General features: G+C 39.7%; 2 protein-coding genes across 2 annotated transcripts; both read left to right on the plus strand.

The window, feature by feature from the left end:
* Positions 1-1,335: 1,335 nt before the first annotated feature.
* Positions 1,336-3,134, plus strand: LOC6591857 (calreticulin). Its single transcript, XM_002016755.2, has 4 exons — positions 1,336-1,438; positions 1,510-1,614; positions 1,777-2,249; positions 2,494-3,134. The coding sequence occupies exons 1-4, from the start codon at positions 1,351-1,353 to the stop codon at positions 3,043-3,045; spliced, it is 1,218 nt and encodes a 405-aa protein (XP_002016791.1). The 5' UTR covers positions 1,336-1,350; the 3' UTR covers positions 3,046-3,134.
* Positions 3,135-7,101: 3,967 nt separating this feature from the next.
* On the plus strand, positions 7,102-16,670 carry LOC6591858 (xaa-Pro aminopeptidase ApepP). The gene is made up of 10 exons (XM_002016756.2): positions 7,102-7,534; positions 9,000-9,203; positions 9,295-9,491; positions 9,555-9,644; positions 9,725-9,906; positions 10,624-10,773; positions 12,350-12,479; positions 14,166-14,343; positions 16,237-16,412; positions 16,478-16,670. Exons 1-10 carry the CDS (start codon positions 7,117-7,119, stop codon positions 16,592-16,594), a joined length of 1,842 nt encoding a protein of 613 aa, XP_002016792.2. The 5' UTR covers positions 7,102-7,116; the 3' UTR covers positions 16,595-16,670.
* Positions 16,671-20,254: the final 3,584 nt, after the last annotated feature.

Here is a 20,254-nt window from a genome sequence, read left to right on the forward strand (position 1 = left end):
AATACTAATACTTTTCCGGTATTTCATGTTTGCTTTGAAAGCACGGAAACACCCAGGCTCAGAAGACCTTTTTCAACATTTAAAAAAAATTTATGCGTAACATTTGCACACATAGCACATCTTGGGGAACCATTGGAAATTTCGAAAGATGTGAAAAACCGGTTCAAAAGTAATCATAAAAAACAGCCGATCAACATAACATAAACAACTCCGTTGAAAATTGAATCAGCTCTATTTATAAGTGTGCTCGCAATATGCTCGAGATATCCTCGCTTAGTTTTCAGATGCTCATCTCATCTGTCAAAAATTCCAGCCTTTTCCCTCTATGGGAAATCCTTTTTAAAGAAATTATATTAGTTCAATGATTAAAATACCTATTAATACCAGAAAAAGAACTGATGAAGAGTACGTTCATAGATTAAGTGAAGTGAACACTAGCAAATTTGGATAATATGCCTTGGAAACTACAGAGCTGTTAATAAAAAAAAGTTTGCCGCATTGTCAAATTTAAATTCTTCATCTACCATTGTAACGACGTCAGAAGAAACTCAGGGAACGAGATACATGTATTACATGAATTAATACGACCTTTATTTGAACGGTAAAATTGCAGATGGGAAGTCACCGAGCGATATCTGACGTTAAAATAAGGCATTTGTTCTGCACCTAAGCTGTTTATGCATAGGTTTTTACAAACAATTCTTATTTATTAATGTACCTATAAAAAAAAACAAAAATATATAGAAAATCATTTGTTTCCATTTTTCCTGCCTTATTAAAGAAAATCAAGAAAAAATTTGTCAAAAATGATTAATTTTGACTTTGAATGCTCCCAGACGGTAAGATGAAGATACAAAAGTCTTAGGTTGGATTTATAGCTGCATGTAACTTTTCAGAATTTCAAGGTTCAAAACAACCAGATTTAGGATAAGATTAAGTCATGTAAAAAAAGCTCAACCTGGATAAAAACTTAAAAAATTAATAGCATATTATAAAAATTAACGAAACCCACGCCATGAAAAAAAAAACAAATGAGGAAAAGTCGGTTTGGGTAGAAGCTGCAGAGTGTTATAAGGCTGCAACTTTTACGGGAATACCCCAGATACTATTTATAAAATGCGTATCAAAAGCAACACTGGAAAATTATTTAAAATTAAGACATACGTTGACCAATGCTATTGGTCTAATCGTACCCAATCAAAACGCTCCAGCGAAAATTTGAAGTGTCTTATATCCATCTCTTTTTAACACTCTCAAAGATAAATGCTCTGTTTCAGTTATATCTAGCTTGCCGGCATTTAGTAAATCTGCTGGACGAACTTATTTCAGTTGAGTGAGAACATTAACGCGATGTGTTATAGAATTACAATTCTTGCCTTATTGGCAATAGTCGGATTGATAAATGCACACATATATTTAGAGGAAAAATTTGATAATGGTATATAAATCGGCGGTTTTACTTATTTCGCCTGTGAATTGTTTTTCATTCTTTTCATTACTTTATGACAGGAAATTGGGATGATACGTGGATTTATAGCAAGCATCCTGGTAAGGAATTTGGAAAATTTGCCCACTCTTCCGGTTCATTCTTTAACGATGCTGAAGCAGACAAAGGTATGTACCATTTTACAAACATATACATATCAATATGATGATATTTTTAAATTAACACGTAGGCAAATTCTCACCAAATGTGTTTTTATGAATACGCACATTAATATATATGTATACAAATATATTAACTACATACTTGTGTCCGTTTACATATTCCAATAGGCATTCAAACTTCGCAGGATGCACGTTTCTACGCTGTTTCCCGGAAATTCGATGGATTTTCAAATGAAGATAAGCCTCTTGTTGTTCAATTTTCTGTAAAACATGAACAAAATATTGACTGTGGGGGTGGTTACGTTAAACTGTTCGACTGCTCCCTAGACCAAACAGACATGCACGGCGAGTCACCCTACGAAATTATGTTTGGGCCAGATATTTGTGGACCCGGTACAAAGAAAGTCCACGTCATTTTTAGCTACAAAGGAAAGAATCACTTGATTAACAAAGATGTAAGATGTAAGGATGACGTGTACACTCATTTTTACACGCTTATTGTAAGGCCTGACAACACCTATGAAGTCTTAATTGATAACGAAAAAGTGGAATCCGGTAACTTGGAGGATGATTGGGACTTTTTAGCACCAAAAAAAATTAAAGATCCTAATTCGAAGAAGCCGGAGGATTGGGATGATAAGGTATGTATATACAAATATAAAACGTCATATAAACCAAAAACTAATCACACCCATCTGTCATTTAAATCACGTTAGTGTTGTTTTTTTTTTTATTCATATGAACATGTTTTCATTAAACACAACAGTCTATTACACTTAAAGTACATATGTATGAATTCCTAGCTCATAGCTCTTAACATACGCCTTACATTCCAATATGTATTAATATAGTTTTCAAACTTTATTTTAATTTATTACAATTCAGCCTACAATTGCTGATCCCGACGATAAGAAACCTGAGGATTGGGATAAATCGGAACATATACCAGACCCAGATGCTACAAAACCAGAAGATTGGGATGATGAAATGGATGGTGAATGGGAGCCGCCTATGGTAGATAACCCTGAGTATAAGGGGGAGTGGCAACCAAAACAATTGGATAATCCCAACTATAAAGGTGCTTGGGAGCATCCTGAAATCGATAATCCTGAATATATACCGGATAATAAGCTTTATTTACGCAAGGAAATATGCAAATTAGGATTCGATTTATGGCAAGTAAAATCTGGAACCATATTTGATAATGTCCTCATTACCGATGACATTGAGTTGGCATTTAACGCAGCAGCTAATGTAAAAAACACTCAAGCTGGGGAAAAAAAAATGAAAGAGATTCAAGATGAAGTCCAGAGAAAAAAAGATGAAGAGGAGGCGAAAAAGGCCTCTGATAAGGATGACGAGGAGGAAGATGATGATGAAGATGAGAAGGATGAATCTAAGCCAGACAAAGATCAGAGTGAACATGATGAATTGTAAAAGCATTCTAATAAAATAATTCAAATCTTATGTATATTTTGTGTGTAATTGCTTCAGATTTAAAAAAAATACAAAATCCACAATTACAATCTGTAAGACTTATATTATAGTCATAAAAACAACGTGTATTGTTTTATTATACCCGATATTCAAAATGAGTATGGGGGTATATTATATTTGTGGTGAAAATGGATGTGTGCAACGTCCATATATATTCGTATATACATTCCTATATATATTCTTGATCAGCATCAATAGCCGAGTCAATTGAGACCTGTCTGTCTGTCCGTCCGCAAGGACGAAAATCTGGGGGTATTCACAAATCTCAGAGACTATTAACGCTAGAGTAACCAAAAATGGTATCCACACTCCTGTTAGATCTCACTATAAAACGTATATCTCCAAATTTCGCCCCACCAGCTTCCGCATCCACAATATTGAAGATAAAAAAACAAAAACGCACAATCATAGAGAATGACCGTATCTATGAGATTGCTGGATCAGATCGGATCATTTTTAAAACCAAAAGGAACAAATTAATTTGCAGTGGATACGCAGCGCCCGACGACATGTTCAGACACGTGATCTGTCTCTGCCGCACGCACACATTGTCGCTCAATGTAGCCATACTGACTATGTATCGGGTGTAAATGTAGAGTTGCGGTCGCCGCAGCAACTCACAACGTTCCCCCTAGTTTATAAGTAATGTGATGGACCTATTTCAGGCTGGGGTAAGCTCAGTCACGTGCATGGGTCAATCAACAAGAAATGTGTAGAAGTAGATGGAACTTTGAGGGAAACGTCGGGGTTGGCTTATCTTAGTGAGTGTGGATCAGGGGTGGAGTGGGCGCTGCTCGTCGTGTATGTTAAACGGTGTGTGTGGACTTGGGGTGGAGTAGTGTCGGTGCCTCGGCTAGTTGGAATGAACTTACGCAATTGGATATTATTCTGATAATTAGATACTTCATTACGAATATCATAGCAATTTAAATTGGACTAGTTTGATAACTCTACTGATCGCCGGTATCTTTCGTAAGCTCTAGTACAACGTCTGTACTCGGAGCCGGGATTCTGTGTAAGCTGTCTTCTGGTTCTGGCCAGCGTCTATTTATACGCCTGTTGTTGCTGCGTCAGCGGGGGTCACAAAAATGTATTTCCGCGTAGGGTTTGCTTTTCGCTTTGACCCGGTTTCGCTTCTTGTGTTGGCGTTCGTCGCTAGCTTCCGCGGTGTCATCTTTTCGGATCGGTCACTTGATCCGGAGGGGGGGAAGTCTGCGTGACCCGGTGTGTTTGGACAGAGATGTTGGAGTCGGCGCGTGTCGAGAAGTTATGTGTGGGGGGGGCTTAGGTTTATCATACGTTGGTCATACATTCTATGGTCTGCGTTGGAGTTTCTGCGTTCTCTTCGCTTCGTCAGTGGATTTGAGGGCGCGTGGTCGTGACGTCAAGTGAGCGTTACGTTACCTCTCTTGTTGACGTCAGCGCTCTTTTGTAGGTCAGTGGGTTCTTCGGACTCGTGATCGCGTAATTCCCTCAGGTCGTTGATATTCGCGACTTTCTGCTTCGCAATATTGTAATTTGGTGATATTCGGTGACGGAAAACTTTTGACCCAGTAGGGGCCATCGAATTTGGGGGCTAGTTTTGCTGCGAAGCCTTGGGCGGCGTTCGAGAGGTGGTCTTGGCGTAACAATACCAATGATCCGATGGCGTGGCGCCATAATCGCCGGCGGTGGTTGTAATGTCTCCCTTTCTCTTGGCCGGCTCTATGGATGTTGTTCCGGATGATGGCGAATACTTCTTTCAGCCTCGTTGCTTTGCTGGTGGTCGTCTCTGGAGGGCTTCCTGTCCCGGGCGTGACTTCGTCGTATGGGGCGCCGTCGAGCCGGGGTTCCCTTCCTTGCAGGAGGAACGCGGGGCTGAATCCGGTAGTCTCGGAGACGCTTGATTTGATTGCCAGTGACATCTCGGGTAGGAGTTCGTCCCATGTAGCTCATGGGCAGCTTAACGCCCGCGGTCCGTAGGATTGTTTTGAATGATCGGCTGGTGAACTGGGTCCCGTCGTCGCATGCGAATAGTTTGGCCACGCCGAAACTGCTTAGTATCCGTTCTCTGAACGCTCGCTCGACATTTGCTGTTGTCGCCTTCTTGAGTGGCACCAGTTCGACCCACTTTGAGAAAGTGTCGAGGAAAACCATCAGGATGGTGTTCCCGTGCTTGGACCGTGGTAATGGTCACACCAGGTCGCATGGTCTTCCTCATCGATGCGTGAGAGGGTTTCCAATGGTTGTCTCGATAGCGCGTTTGCGACTACGTTCTGATAGCTCGAGCGCCCACCTTGCTACGGTACCATACGGGCCTTCGAAGGTATTCAGCCACTTTTGTGGGAGGTAGTCGGTGATCACGTCGAATCGGTAGCCTTCGAGGTAGCATAGCAGTTTTCGGATCGGTTTTTATTGGTGGCGGAGTAGCTTTCCTCAGCTTTGTTGAGGCTCCGATTGACGTACGCGATGACCCGCTCTTTGCCTTCGATCTCTTAGGTGCGGACTGCACCCACTCAAAGGTGGCTCGCGTCTGTCTGCAGGGAGAATTTGACATTGAAGTCTGGGCAGGCGAGTACTGTGCGTCTTGTTGCTCTTGGCCCCATGTCCATGCTTTCCCTTTCTTCAGCAGTAGAGACATTGGTTGGACCACGGTGGACTGCATTGATGAAAATCTCGCTATAAAAATTTGGCTTGATAGTACTGCGGATATGCGGAGGTTACGAAATAATTATTTTATTATCGACCGGGACAGATCCAAATGGTGCTTTAGTATTATATCTGCAAGCAAAGCGGATCAAACTGAAAAATCTTCTAGAGATTGTTCGGAAAATGCTTGAACAAACCAACTTCCAAACAGAGCTTCTGCATTTTTTAAGAAGTCCAAAGAGTAATGTTTATTGTACATTTATGGATTGTTTTATTATAGCCAATAATATAGTATATTTAAAATTGTGAACATTTCACAATTCACACCAAAACGTAACTTTATGCTCTCAGCAGCGTTTTGACGGATGGAAGATGGTGCCAGTGTGAATCGGGGTTTCACAGATCAGTAAGCTGAAGACTCAAACGAAACCCAAACTCAAATTTTGGTTCTAGCGAGGAGCATTATAATAATACACACGCAAAATACCTGAGAATGTATGTGTACCCATTCATCCAAATATGCTGGAGGCACAACAGAGAACAGAAATCACAAAGAAAACGAAAAGTGCATCCAATCTCATATTTTTGTCAAAACATATTTTGTGCGTACTAACCCATGCAAAGATGTTCTGCGATTGTTTAATGTTGACGCGGCGGTAGATGAACGCCAGATCCGAACCCCATGGGACGGGATATTCGGTGTTCGACGTGCGACATTATCGTTCTATGGCTGGCACATCTATAGACTGTATGGTTACAGCTTTAAGTGAATCCGTTGATAATAAAAAATTTGTTCGGCCATATTGGATCCGATATTTTAAGTTTTTAAAATCTTTATTCATATTCGTAATTAGCGACTCCTAAAACCCTTGAGTAACGAGTTTTAAGTGTGTCCGACATAATGGCTTTTTAGGTTGTTTAAAATTAAATCAGATCTCCATTCAAAACCAAAATTTTTTAGTAGTTTATATATTCATAGACATTCTCACTCATATACATTACCCATAAGGTATCAATCTGGTCTCATCTTGTCTATTAACAGCTGTTTAGCTTAAAAGTTTGTTGCTACAACTATATCAACTGGCAAAACTTATACAAGGAAGATAAAACGATAAAAGCGGAAATAAAACTATTGCACATGCTTTATGATTGCCTTCTTGAAGAAAATAAGCCTGGTGAGTAGAGCTCCAATATCAGATAACTAGAGAAGTGAACTGAACTAGTTCACTTGGAACATCCCTAATGGATTTACGAACAAATATATAAATATCTATTGACATACATATGTTTGGACCTGTGTGTGCGATAGAGATTTACAACAGAGTTATCTTATCGTAATACGCAGAACTGTCGATAATTTTTTCATTTAGTTGATTCTTGGTGATGATGAAGGACACAACAATAATTTTGACAAAATTACGAGAGCTAATGCAACTAGTTCGAGTTCGAGACATCAGTTGCATTTCGGCTTATATTGTTCCTTCCGATGACGCTCATCAGAGTGAATATCAATGTCAGCATGACGAAAGACGCGCATTTATATCCGGGTTCGACGGCTCAGCTGGAACAGCTGTTATCACACGTAATAGTGCTCTATTATGGACAGATGGTCGATATTATCAACAAGCTGAAAAACAACTCGACTCAAATTGGATACTGATGAAAGATGGTTTGACAACAACTCCTTCATTAGGCGTATGGCTCGCCCAAAATCTTCCAAGAGGCAGTGCTGTTGGCGTGGATCCCCGTTTATTTTCTTTCCGGTTATGGAAACCTATAGAAAACGAATTGAATTCATCAGGTTGGTAAACAGAAGTAGTAATATTTGTTATACCCGGTGCTCGAACACCGGTACTGATGACAGTGAATGTCCAGAAGGAAGTGTTTCCGACCCCATAAAGTATATACAACTTCAAACGCAAATTAAAGGGACTTATAATAAGGAAGGAATAATTCTACAAAGTGGAAGGAACAACCGTATACAATTTCTAGTGACTCTAATAGGAATCGTGAAGTTTATGCGGCTTAACAGATCAGGGCTGTCTATGTCACCCGTGATCAAGTTGTGCACAAAAATCACACCAAGCATTTTCCTACGGTTAACTAAGGATGGGAGGTTTACTAATAGCAGTGCTTTATAAACCCAAGCACGCCCATGGCCTTATTTACCATGGTAGAAATGTGTTCTTTAAACTTTAGCTTAGCGTCTAATATAACACCAAGATCATCCACCAGGGTAAATATCTTAAGAGAACCACCGCAAAGGGTATAGGGTGCCAGCAAGGGGCTAGAACGATGAAATGTCATAACTTTGCATTTCGAGGCATTAAGGTGTTCGAGGTATTAAGGTGTATATTATTTCTAGAACACATTTTTCAGTTTAATAAAAATAACTACTATAAGTATGTATGTATCTACTATAAGTATGCGGGGACTTACTTATCAAGTATAAGATTACTTAACAATAAAGATTAATCTCTCAGCACAATAGAGTGAACAATATTCTTAGTTAGTCCGTCTTTAGCCAACACATATAGTTAGCTACATATAGTTGTCCGTGGGAAAAGGATGGTGTTTGAAAATCTATGCCACATACAGACAGTGTCTGCCCTGTTACGGGATCTCGTTGTTTATTGTTTACACTATATCCGTCTTGTCCCTTCCAGAAAATTTGTGGATATTGGAGAGCGTCATATGAACTATCACTAATAAACTGAAGATCATTATTTCTTCTTCGAATCACGACTTGTCGCGTAGCTGTACGGTCGTTAACCAGCAACGTCGTCGACAACAGGTGCATTGAGTCTACGTATATTCTCTCCAGCTGGTGTTCTATCAGGATTGATGACACTTTATAGTTTAAGCATGTGTGATTTGAATAATTTCAATAATTCATTGTGCTTTATTCACTTAACAGAGCGTCCAGCTCGCTTACAATACGCCTGGCAAAATATGAATTGAGATTATGATAGTTGCAACGTGCAACGTGATAGTACAACGTGCACTCGATTGGCGAGTGCACGGTCGGAGTCCTCAACAAATCTAATGTACTATAAAAATGTCCTAAACGGTTCCAACGATTTTAATGAAAATGTTAGCAAAAACAGCAAACAGCGATACCAAACGACATAAATTACATTAATCATAACCTCACATTCATATGAAAATATACTAAGTACCGGGCATAAAATAGGGCCGCGGCCCTTGCCGTGGCTCACAACGTACCCGCTCGATTTTTAATTTAAATTTTGTAATTTTATTTGTAGATTGTCATTTGATCCCAATTGAAAATAATTTAATTGATGAAATCTGGGGAGAGAATCAGCCACCACAAACCTTTAATTCTATAAAAACTTTAAAATTGGAGTATGCCGGAGTCACAGTTGCGAAAAAATGGGATCTCGTTCGTGAAAAAATGCAGGAAAAAAAAGCGGATGCTCTAATTGTTAGTGCTCTTGATGAAATTGCTTGTAAGTTAAAATTGTATTTTAATTTAATCTATTCGATTAAAATTCCCATCTATAAAATATTAACAAAGCAATATCTTTATACAATACACAGGGTTCTTAAACATGCGGGGCTCGGATATAGACTTTAATCCAGTTTTCTTTGCATATATGATTATAACAAGGGATCAGCTGTTAGCGTTCGTCGATTCTGAAAAATTGCCCACAGACTTTTCTAGCCATCAAACCGAAAACGAAGTACAAATAAAAGTTCTTCCCTATTCGTCAATAGGCCTGGAAATAAGTCGCATTGTAAGATTAAATCCACTTAAAATATGTTAATTTAAACAAAAATAAATATTAGTGTATCTTCAGGTGTCGACTAAGGGTACAAAAATTTGGATTTCTCCCACAAGCTCCTACTATTTAACAGCGCTTATTCCAAAATCGCAACGTCTACAGGAGGTGAAAATTACAGACATATCTATATAACTATAAAACTTTTGCAGATAAGATTTATATTTTTTTATTTCAAATTTACATAGGTTACACCAATTTGTTTATTAAAATCAATTAAAAATGATGTGGAGATTAAAGGATTTGTGAATAGCCACGTGCGGGATGGTATTGCATTATGTCAATACTTTGCTTGGCTTGAAAACCAATTAGACCATGGTGAAAAAATCGATGAAATATCTGGAGCTGATAAGCTAGAGTCTTTCCGCCGGTAAGTTCTTTAGACAGTAAACTTTTTAAAATACTTAATTGGTGAAGAAGGAAAAGAATTTAGAATGCTCTAATCAACACAATGTTAACAGCGGCTTCTCGGACTAGGCTCTTGTGTACTAATTAGGAACCAATATTGATCTAATTCAACACGCCGCAAGTTATTGAAAGAAATCTCTAAAAATTAAAATATCTTGTGAATAAACACAAATTTTTAAGATGTACAGTTAAAAGGCAATAGTTATTTGAAACTAAATACTTCAATAAGTTCCGACTGCTTAATTACACTATGCAACACTATATTTACGCTTCAAACCAAACTGACTTACTGATAGATTTGGGCCTTAAAATTTTTTTAAGAATTAGGATTTTTGTTCATGGTGTGATTGGTATTTTTAAAATGTTTTTTCAGAGATTGTGCTTCTTTTTAACATAACTTAAGGTTCTTACTTTTGGTGGTATTGAACTCAGCTTTTCAGAATTGCAAAGTTCTGTGTGGTCTGCTCTGTGGTCGGATTAACGTAGAGCACCTCCGGGGTGGTCTGGAGGCTGAAACACTCAATATAAACCGCTTCCTTAAAAAGATTAAGAGTTTTATACCAAGAGTTTAAACCATATTGTTCTCTTATAGGTACATAGACATATGTTTTTATGATATTAATATTATATTGTTGAAATATTTCGTGAATTTACGTATTATTTTTTTTTTTTCATTTAGAACACAGGATAAATATGTTGGCTTGAGCTTTCCGACAATTAGTTCATCAGGTCCCAATGGCTCTATTATTCATTATCATCCGACGAGTGAAACAAAGAGAAATATAACCCTTAATGATATATACTTATGTGATTCAGGCGCTCAATACTTGTAAGTACCAATAATAAATAAAACAATGATTTATTACCTGTCACAATAATTAATTTCGAAATTACACTACTCGAAATTAAATAGGACATAATCTGGAGTTATCTGAAACTGCCACGCCGAAGTAGTTTTCATTGCAAGGTTTCGGTTTCTTCTTTCCAAATTTTTTATAGCGTCGGTCGCAGCTGATTTCACTAAATAAATTAAAATTATTTTAAATATTTTTGGCGAGACGTGAAAGACTTAGTATACAATTTTAATAAATCAAATAAAGAAGTTCGTTCTCTTTCGTAGTGACCAGATGTGTTTTTGTTTTGCGCTTCCCATTTTTTCTTCAATTTTGTTTAACAAAACAAAAACTCTTTAATTAAACATTAAATCATTAATCTATTTTTAACCGCGAGTGAAAGCTTTTTAAATGTGAAAAAATAGAATTTAAATATTTAATCGCGCGTCGGCTTATCGTGTGTTTTGTTGCACTTAGCCTTCTTGTCGTAGCTAAATAACTGTTTTTTCTTTCTCGCTCACGAAACTTTCTGTGCAGCAGTGCCGTCTTATTAGCTTTTGATGCAACCGCTCTCCTCTCAGTTTTTACTGACTTTGCTTTAAGAATTTCTCTGGCTGTGGCTGTAACACTATGCAACCAAACCCAAACCGATAGATTTGGGGCTTTAAAAATGTTTAGTGATCAAATTTTGGTTCTTGGTGTCGTTTTCTTTCAATTTTTTTAAGTCTTATTTTTTTTTACTGGTTTTTAGGGTTGCCCTTTTTTTGTTTTTACCAAAATTAAAGAATAATACAACTGAATGCATTAAAATTTTACAAAAAAGTTTTAAACATTTTTGGAAGTACAAAATTGTGTTATTTAAAAAAAAAAAAAAAAGCCGTTGTATTTCGAATAACAGAATTTAAAGGAGAATTAAACGCCGCCCAATTAATAAACATATCAAAGAACAAAAAGAAAGCACAATATATTACATTTTATTAACTTTTCCTGAGTTTTAAAGTAAAAATATAACAAAAAAAATACACCATAAAACTTTCAATGTTTTTCCGTTAAAGACAAATATTTTTGTAAACGTCGTTAATAAAAGGCACACGATTTTTTTTTATTTTAAAAATCTAAAATTTTGTTCAATATGTTCAGTTAAAAAAAGAATATTTTCCCGGGTTTCTTCCACCCGTCAAAGAAACTAACTTCTTCACTTGTAGGTCTCACGCAGTAAGCTCAGCGACCCTGTGCCGCATTTTCATCCAACGTTATGGTGTTTACCGAGATCTGGTTAAAACCAGACATTCTTAGTCTGAAGTTTTGGCAGTTCGGTACACCAACTTTTAGAAATGATTCTCATTGCAGTGGACTTAAAGTTCACGTCGTAACATTTCACAGTCTAGGTTTTTTTAATTAAATTTCAAAGTTTTTGCTGTTCAGAGACGAAGGATAGACAAAAACAGGCATGAAGTAACCCGTACGGTTGTACCATTATTGATATTATTCAACCATTTTGATTTACTTAATTATTTTTTAAATCAATATAAATTATTTTATTCTAATTTTTTCATTTACAAATTATTGTAGGGATGGTACAACGGATGTGACAAGAACTTTTCATTTTGGCATACCAACTGAGTTTCAAAAAGAAGTATATACCCGTGTCCTCAAAGGCCAATTAACGTTTGGGTCTACAATTTTTCCAGCAAAAGTTAAGGTACACCCATATACAAATATAATCGGTAAAGTTAAGAGTTTCAACCTAGTCGTGCCGCTCAGAAAATGGTGCTACATATATACATATATGCCGCGGCTCTACTTTTATACCCGGTACTCAGTCAGTATACAACCAATTTTTGTAAATTTTGTTACCTGTACATTATATTCAATCCGAATTTGTATTGGAACCCAAGACTGCCGCAGTTTTTTGGTTCGAAAAGGGACGAGTTGATTTATTGATTAATGAAAGAATGGGGAAATCCATTCCAGGACGCGATCTCAATTTTGCTCGCAGCTGTCATACGAAAAACATATGGGCATTTCCGCGGTCACTCACACGACTTTCGGAAGCAAAATAAAACTTTAAATGTTAAATAAATCAAACAAAATTAAATTTTGTGAACTTCACCACTAATAATTTGTTGTAGTATTTTGAGAGTACTATCCATGGTAAAAATAATTGAGAGCCTCCGGTTTTTTTCTTTTGAGGTAAAAGCCACAAAAGAGCGGTCACTCACGCGACTTCAAATAGAAATGGCTTTAGACATCAATGCTAATAATCGGCAAACTCTGCGAATTGTGTGCAAATTTTGAACTTGAATTATTTTTGACATAAATACGAAATATGAAGCTTTATTAGTAGTTATATGAATTTTCAAAATTTGGCCTGCCCTTTTTTTGCGAAGGATTCTTCTGGGTCACTCACGCGACATTTTTTCCAATGCAGTTTTGTGTGCAATTATATATATAATAATAGTCATTACATTAATATTTAAGCTAAGAAGAAGAAGAAGAAGAAGAAAAAAACGATATCCACGAGCTGCAAACGACTAAAAAATACTCGATGTTACAGAAGAAAAAAAATTTATTTATTTTAAATTCGTTTTTGCTTAACATAATATAACATTTTTGAGAATAAGCGGTGCGTTTTTTTTTTTTGTTTTCATTGAAAGAAGCTAACAATAACTAGGCAAAAATAATTTTTTTTTAAGGGATTGCACTTACGGTCACTCACACGACAAACTTTCGCAATGAATAAAAAAACCACTATTGGAAAAAATCGTTATTTAATTTTGTTTTACTGAATGTTGAACCAACTTCATTCAAGATAGGTGTGTTCCCAACTTATTTTGACACCATTTGCTCTTCCAAATTTTGGCCAGATCATTTGGTGGTTCAAAGCTAAGAAGAAGAATAGGCCCCCATAACTCTTACAAATCATCCCAATGTGCCATCCTCAACTTCCCGTTTTGTTTCCACCTTTCCAAAAAACTTCTCTTAGTAACCTATCAGAATGTTAGAGGCTTACGTAGTAAGCTCAGTTTTAATTTTAATTTAATTTTTTATTTTAATACTCTAAATCAGGAAAAAAATTCAATCCGATCAATATTATAGCTGCTATAGAAACCATTGGCCAAATATCGGCCAAAGTCGGCACTTCTAAACGATGTCGAATGGGGCTGAAACTTTATATTTTTTGTACTTTTTTTGTACTTTACACGCGACAAAAAAATTCGGTTGTAAAGCTGTAGATGCCGTGTGAAAATTTTTTCACAGTAAGAAGTTAGAAGAATGATCTACTCAACCAAGCGTACAACCTAATTTTTGACTCGTGTAAACTACATTTAACATTAACTTTAATATATTTTTTTAAATTTAATAATTATATTTATAAATTTTTCAGGGGCAAGTTCTTGATACCCTTGCTAGGAAAGCTCTTTGGGATATTGGCTTAGACTATAGTCATGGCACTGGTCACGGCGTGGGGCACTTCTTGAATGTACATGAAGGTCCTATAGGCGTTGGGATACGTCATATGCCTGATGATCCCGGTCTTCAAGAAAATATGTTTATTTCGAATGGTAAGTGGTTACGACTTAGTGGACTGTATTATTGTTTATTCTTTACAGTTTATAGTTAAACTATGATAAGTTTAACTGTATAAAAAGAAAAATTTACATATCAACTAGAATTTTCGAATAACTCCACGAGAAGAGCTCGAGCAAAAGAAAACTGGAAGATTCCGCGAATTACTGGTCCCAGTGCAAAAACGGAAGGCACCGTGTATGCGTGGGCGTGTGCGAGAAGCGGGCTTGGCTATGATTGCGAGAGCGATCCAGTTAGGTTTTGGACATAAGTAATAACAACACAACTATGCGCATAAAACTAGGTGCTTAAGCGGGAAAATACAATGATGAGCATATGAATAGAGAAAGATATATTATGAATGAAATTAAACTAAAGAAAACTCAAGTAACCTAATTTCTCAACATACCAGCCCCCCTGAACGACAAGAGAATCACAGCAATTTTCGTGATGGGCCACTTGTACAATCCCCGAGCAGTTTTTACATTAACCACTCGAACCCTAACGCTTTGGCTAGGATAAACTTTGGTGATTCGTCCTAGCAGCCACTTGCTAGCCGGTTGATTCGGCTCCTTCAGCACCAAAAGCGTATCTACTGTAAGGTTGTTGCATTGCAAACCATTTCCTGCATTGCAAAGAAGCAAGGTAGCCTTAACGTTTCCAGAAGCCTTGAAGTTATCTTCAATGCTGCAGTCTGTTGATATTGAAACGCGGCTCTGGCACCGACATGTGAGGTTGACACACAAAAATAAGCAAAACCAAGCTTTGCCAAACTTTGGTGCCCGACCTTCTGATGTCTTGATGGTAAGATCAGCCATGAGTTGTGGGATAGTACTTTTGCGCTGGGTGAAAAAAATCTTGCACTACAATACAATTTTCCGGACTATGTTTCGGGCGCCAAAAATTCAAGTTTGAAACATAAATTCCACTCCAGCGTAACCTACAGTAAAAAATCTGTTTTTTAACGCGAGTGTATGCCTATTGTTTTCATAAAAACTTAATTATACCCGATACTCAAAATGAGTATTGGGGTATATTAGATTTTTGGTAAAAGTGGATGTGTGTAACGTCCAGAAGGAATCGTTTCCGACCCCATAAAGTATATATATTCTTGATCAGCATCAATAGCCGAGTCGATTGAGCCATGTCTGTCTGTCCGTCCCTATCAGAGCCTAGTGGTCAAAGACTATAAGAGCTAGAGCACTGACATTTTATATCCGGACTTCTGTGATATGTCACTGTTACAAGTATATTTAAAAACTTTGTACCGCCCCCTTCCTCGCCCACAAAGATCGAAAATCTGTGGCATCCACAATTTCAAAGATACAATCGTAGAGGATGACTATATGTTCTAGAGTGCAAAATCTGAACCAGATCGTATAATTATTACAGCCAGAATCAAGAAAACAATTTTATTCTTTTTCGCTCTGTATCTCTCCAACACACAGGTTTCGTGGTCGGCTTTGCCGATTGCAAAATGTGAGCTCAAGGATCTTTGAACCTATAAGAGCTAGAGCAACCAAATTTGGTATCCACACTCCTGTGATATTGGACCTTGACCATTTCGTGTCAAAATTTTGCCCCACCGGCTCCACAATGGACAAAAATCAGTTGCATTTACAATATTGCAGATTCGAGAAAACTAAAAACGCACCATCATAGAGAATGCCCAGATCTATCCGGTTGCTGAACCTGGATCAGATCGGTGGATATATTTTTTTCTCCCACGTAAAAATGATAAGCAGACACTAATTTTTCACGTAGGCAGACCAGTGAGACAATCGTCGCGAGTTAATCGATTTCTCTGAATATGTTTAATTTGGGTCTTGTAGCTTTATAAAGTCGAAAATATAACAAAAAAACATTTTTTTTTTTTTTTTTTTTTTCAGAGCCAGGGTTCTATAAGGATGGGGAATTTGGAATACGCATTGAAGACATTGTGCAAATTGTTCCAGCACAATCAACCTATAATTTTTCAGACCGTGGAGCCCTAACTTTTAAAACCATTACTATGTGCCCAAAACAAACTAAAATGATTATTAAAGAACTCTTAACTGATCTTGAGGTAAGGTTCCAAAATCAATGTTTTCGTTTTTTTTTTAAATATGCTGCTAATGGTTTTTTTTTTAGATCCATTTGATAAACAGATATCATCAACAAGTTTGGGATAACCTTTCGCCGATATTGTCCCAACAAGGCGACTCTTTTACTTTATCTTGGCTAAAAAAAGAAACGCAGCCAATTTAATATTATTTTATATATTTACATATATTTACCTCACTTCTTATCCGAGCTATATAATAAAAAGCTTTTTTATACTTCATTTTCTTATTGAATCTTATTTTCTTAGGGACGAGTAATAAGTTTTCACTTCTTAATCGAATCCTATTTGATTGAGGTGACAAACGTTCTTAAAATTAACAACAACAGCAAGAACAGCAGCAGCATAACAGTCAAGCCAATCAACGCCTTGAAAAGCTTGAAAAATAGTTTCTGAATTGGCCAACACGATTAACTAATGGGATGGATCTAATCTTCAGTCCCAGAACAATGTTTCAGACTCTCAATGCATCCACTAAAAGTTCTTATCTGGAATGCTAGCGGCATTTCAGGGAAAGCAAAAGAAATTGAGCTTTTCGCGCACAACAACAGCGTCGACCGAGATCAGAATCAAAAGAGGGGTAGCTAAAAAAATACGCCTTCTATCCAGCCTTCAAGCCTTCGCGGAATAATACTAGCGTTGGTGGAGTGGCGATTTTAATGAGGACCTCGCCTCGCCATTTTCCACAAAGGGTCATTGAGACACGCAGCATGCAAATGTCAGCAGTAAAAGTAGCCACAGGACTGGGCGATGTTGAGTTCAGCGCCATTTACTGCCCTTCCAGAGTCAGGAGGAAAGACATTACTTCGACGCACTCCGTGCTTGCGGGCAAAGGTATTTGGTTGGTGGTGACTGGAATGCCCGACACTGGCTGTGGGGAGACACTTACAATTCCCTTAGGGGGCGAGAGCTAGCGGAAGCCATCTCTGCCACTGGCGCGAAGATCCTTGCAACTGGATCACCAACCAGGTATCCTTATGTACTCAATCACACGCCATCCTGCATAGACTTCGCAGTGCATCATGGTATTCCGGATTCAAGAGCAACAATAAGTCGGAGCTGGGATCTGGACTCCGACCATCTGGCCCTAGTCATCAGCATTGACACTATAGAAAATCCAACCCCTCGTCTAGTCACCAAGCACACTGATCTGCTCGCCTTTAGGCAACATTTGGAGAGGTCGATCCAACTGAACGTCACGCTAAACGCTGCGGAAGATATCGAGATGGCTGTGGATAACATCACAGAGAGTATATACGTGGCTGCAGCTCCCTCAACGCCTTCGCATCAACGGACAAGCGCCGCCTATGGAATAGTTCTTACAAGAGAGGCCAGAGAGCTTTTCTCACAAAAAAAGGAGACTTCGAAGATGCGCAATCCGATCTCAAGACCCATGGGACCGAATTCTATGGAACCGGGCTGCCAAGCAACTTCGAAACACACTAAGAGAACTTCGAAGCAACTTCTTTGGACGAAAGCTTGCTTCAATGGATTACACCGTGGATGCTGGATATTCGCTTTGGAAGACCACTAAATCTCTTAAGAGACAACCGTTCAGATAGACCATCTGGTTCAGACAAGTTCAATTCACATATTCGCGCGCTCCATGGTTTGGGCACCACTGAGCAGATCGCAGGATGCATCGTCGTGCAGGAGCATCTCCGAAAACTGGATCCAGCGAGCCAAGAGAAGTGGGAGGAACGATTCAACGACCCCGCATTCGCAAACTGAATTCCGCCGTGGGAATCTATGGCCTCGTTCTTGGATCAGCGATGCAGACCATTGGAGACGATGGACTTTTCTATGGCAAGCTATGCGTTGAGCAGTTAGGTGGGCAGAAGTAGAAAGCATAATAATTCCACATATAAATCCACAATAAAAGGTCCACATTGGTTACAACGAACCAAACCGTAGCACGCTGCGCGCTGTGCAACGAGGTCCAGCACTGTCAGAAGTTTAAAGCGCTGTCCCCCACAAATCGCCATAAAGAAGCCAAGCGGCCTTCGTTGTGTATAAATTGTCTCAGAACAGGGCATCGATTACTTCAGTGCACCTCGAGCAACTGTCGTACCTGCGGGGGTAGACACCATACCCTCCTTCATTTTGGTAGCCCTGAAGATACCGCAGTCCAAGGGAAATCAGCGCCGTATACTCCATCTCAGTCTGCGCTGTCTGAGTCTACGCCGCGGCCAAAGAAAGGCGAGGAAAACACCGAGAACCGAAATCCAACGGCACCGACGCAGCAACGGCAGAAGAGAAACGCCGAGAACAGCGAGCCGACCGCATCAACGCAGCAGCGGCAGAGGAAAAGCGCCGAAACGGCAAACCAACAGCAGCAACGGCAGAATAGAAACGCCGAAAACCAAAACCAAGCAACGACGCGCCAGCAGCGAAAAAGAGAGACACCGGCGCTGCGTAGACGCCGATAGAGAGCGGGAACGACGGCGGCAGCCCTCTGCCGCAGCGAGAATGACGACGCTGGCCGCCCACGCTGACGCTGTATCGGCAGAGTTCTGAGCTGGGAAAACGAGGAGTTAGAGAAAAAGTCGATTGGAAAAGCCCAGAGGAGCCAGACGTGCCCGCGGAAAGTTCGAGTAGTTCGCGAAAAGTTAAAATACGTGGCGTACGAGATCCACGCCGACGCGATCAGTGGTACGAAAAAGATCCTGCTCCGACGCCGCACTTACGGAGGAGAAGAAGCTTTCGACGATGGATGTAACAAAAATATAGCCTGGCCACCAACAATCTATACACTAGTGAAACTGGATGTCCGGGGCTTCGCCTTCTCTGCACATCCTTACGCCTCTGACCCGAGTAGCCCAGCAGGATCCCGAGGCCGCTGTCCGGCGATCGCCTAGGCGCTCTCGGTGACACCTGTTGGCGCCCTGTATGATCCCAGTAGACCGACAGGGTCCCGTAAGTAATGTCCGGCGATAGCCTAGGCACTCTCGGTGATACCTGCCGGTATTATCGCATAGCAAAGCCCCCTTCCGCTTCGTAGTAATTCTTAGGTCTACAGGGTCCCGTAAGTACTGTCCGGCGATAGCCTAGGTACTCTCGGCGATACTTGTCGGTATCTCCGCATAGCAAAGCCCCCTTCCGCTTCGTAGTAATTCTTAGGCCTACAGGGTCCCGTAAGTACTGTCCGGCGATAGCCTAGGTACTCTCGGCGATACCTGTCGGCCCTCTTCCGCTTCGTAGTAATTCTTAGGCCGACAGGGTCCCGTAAGTACTGTCCGGCGATAGCCTAGGTACTCTCGGCGATACTTGTCGGTATCTCCGCATAGCAAAGCCCCCTTCCGCTTCGTAGTAATTCTTAGGCCTACAGGGTCCCGTAAGTATTGTCCGGCGATAGCCTAGGTACTCTCGGCGATACCTGTCGGCCCTGTCGGCTCGCACAACTGTAAACTCGGAATTGAGGCGCAGCAACTCCGGTTAGAAATACCCGTTGCGGCTTGCGTCCCACACCCGCCGCAACTGTACACACCGGTGGAAGTGCGACTATACTCTCCCCGTGAGGGCGGCTGGAAACAGGTCCTGGCACGGTCATGTTTTTGCCAGAAGGATGGCGAATGGTAGTCGGGCGGAGAGATGAAAACATCAAGGCAAGGTGAAAGCCATCGAGTGCCAAGACACTCGCTCTGCGGCCCTATACATGAAGTCGGTGGCTGCTCTAAAAGAGGTCTATCCAGGGGCGAAACTGGAGGCCGTGAGATGGGAGGATGTCCTTAGTCGTCCGAGAGCCAGAGCATGGGTCTCGGCTAAACCTGGAGAACCTGATATAATACTCAGGCTACTGCAGGTCC

Source organism: Drosophila persimilis, unplaced genomic scaffold (assembly GCF_003286085.1).
Source record: "Drosophila persimilis strain 14011-0111.01,24,50 unplaced genomic scaffold, DperRS2 tig00000000-arrow-pilon, whole genome shotgun sequence".
Classification (NCBI taxonomy): Eukaryota; Metazoa; Arthropoda; class Insecta; order Diptera; family Drosophilidae; genus Drosophila; species Drosophila persimilis.

Coding starts and splice junctions, on each gene's coding strand:
- LOC6591857 (XM_002016755.2), top strand. CDS start 1,351: ATGTGTTATAGAATTACAATTCTTGCCTTATTGGCAATAGTCGGATTG. Junction 1,439..1,509: donor AGAGGAAAAATTTGATAATG/GTATATAAATCG, acceptor ACTTTATGACAG/GAAATTGGGATGATACGTGG. Junction 2,250..2,493: donor CGGAGGATTGGGATGATAAG/GTATGTATATAC, acceptor ATTACAATTCAG/CCTACAATTGCTGATCCCGA.
- LOC6591858 (XM_002016756.2), top strand. CDS start 7,117: ATGATGAAGGACACAACAATAATTTTGACAAAATTACGAGAGCTAATG. Junction 7,535..8,999: donor AAACGAATTGAATTCATCAG/GTTGGTAAACAG, acceptor TTTTATTTGTAG/ATTGTCATTTGATCCCAATT. Junction 9,492..9,554: donor GCCTGGAAATAAGTCGCATT/GTAAGATTAAAT, acceptor GTGTATCTTCAG/GTGTCGACTAAGGGTACAAA.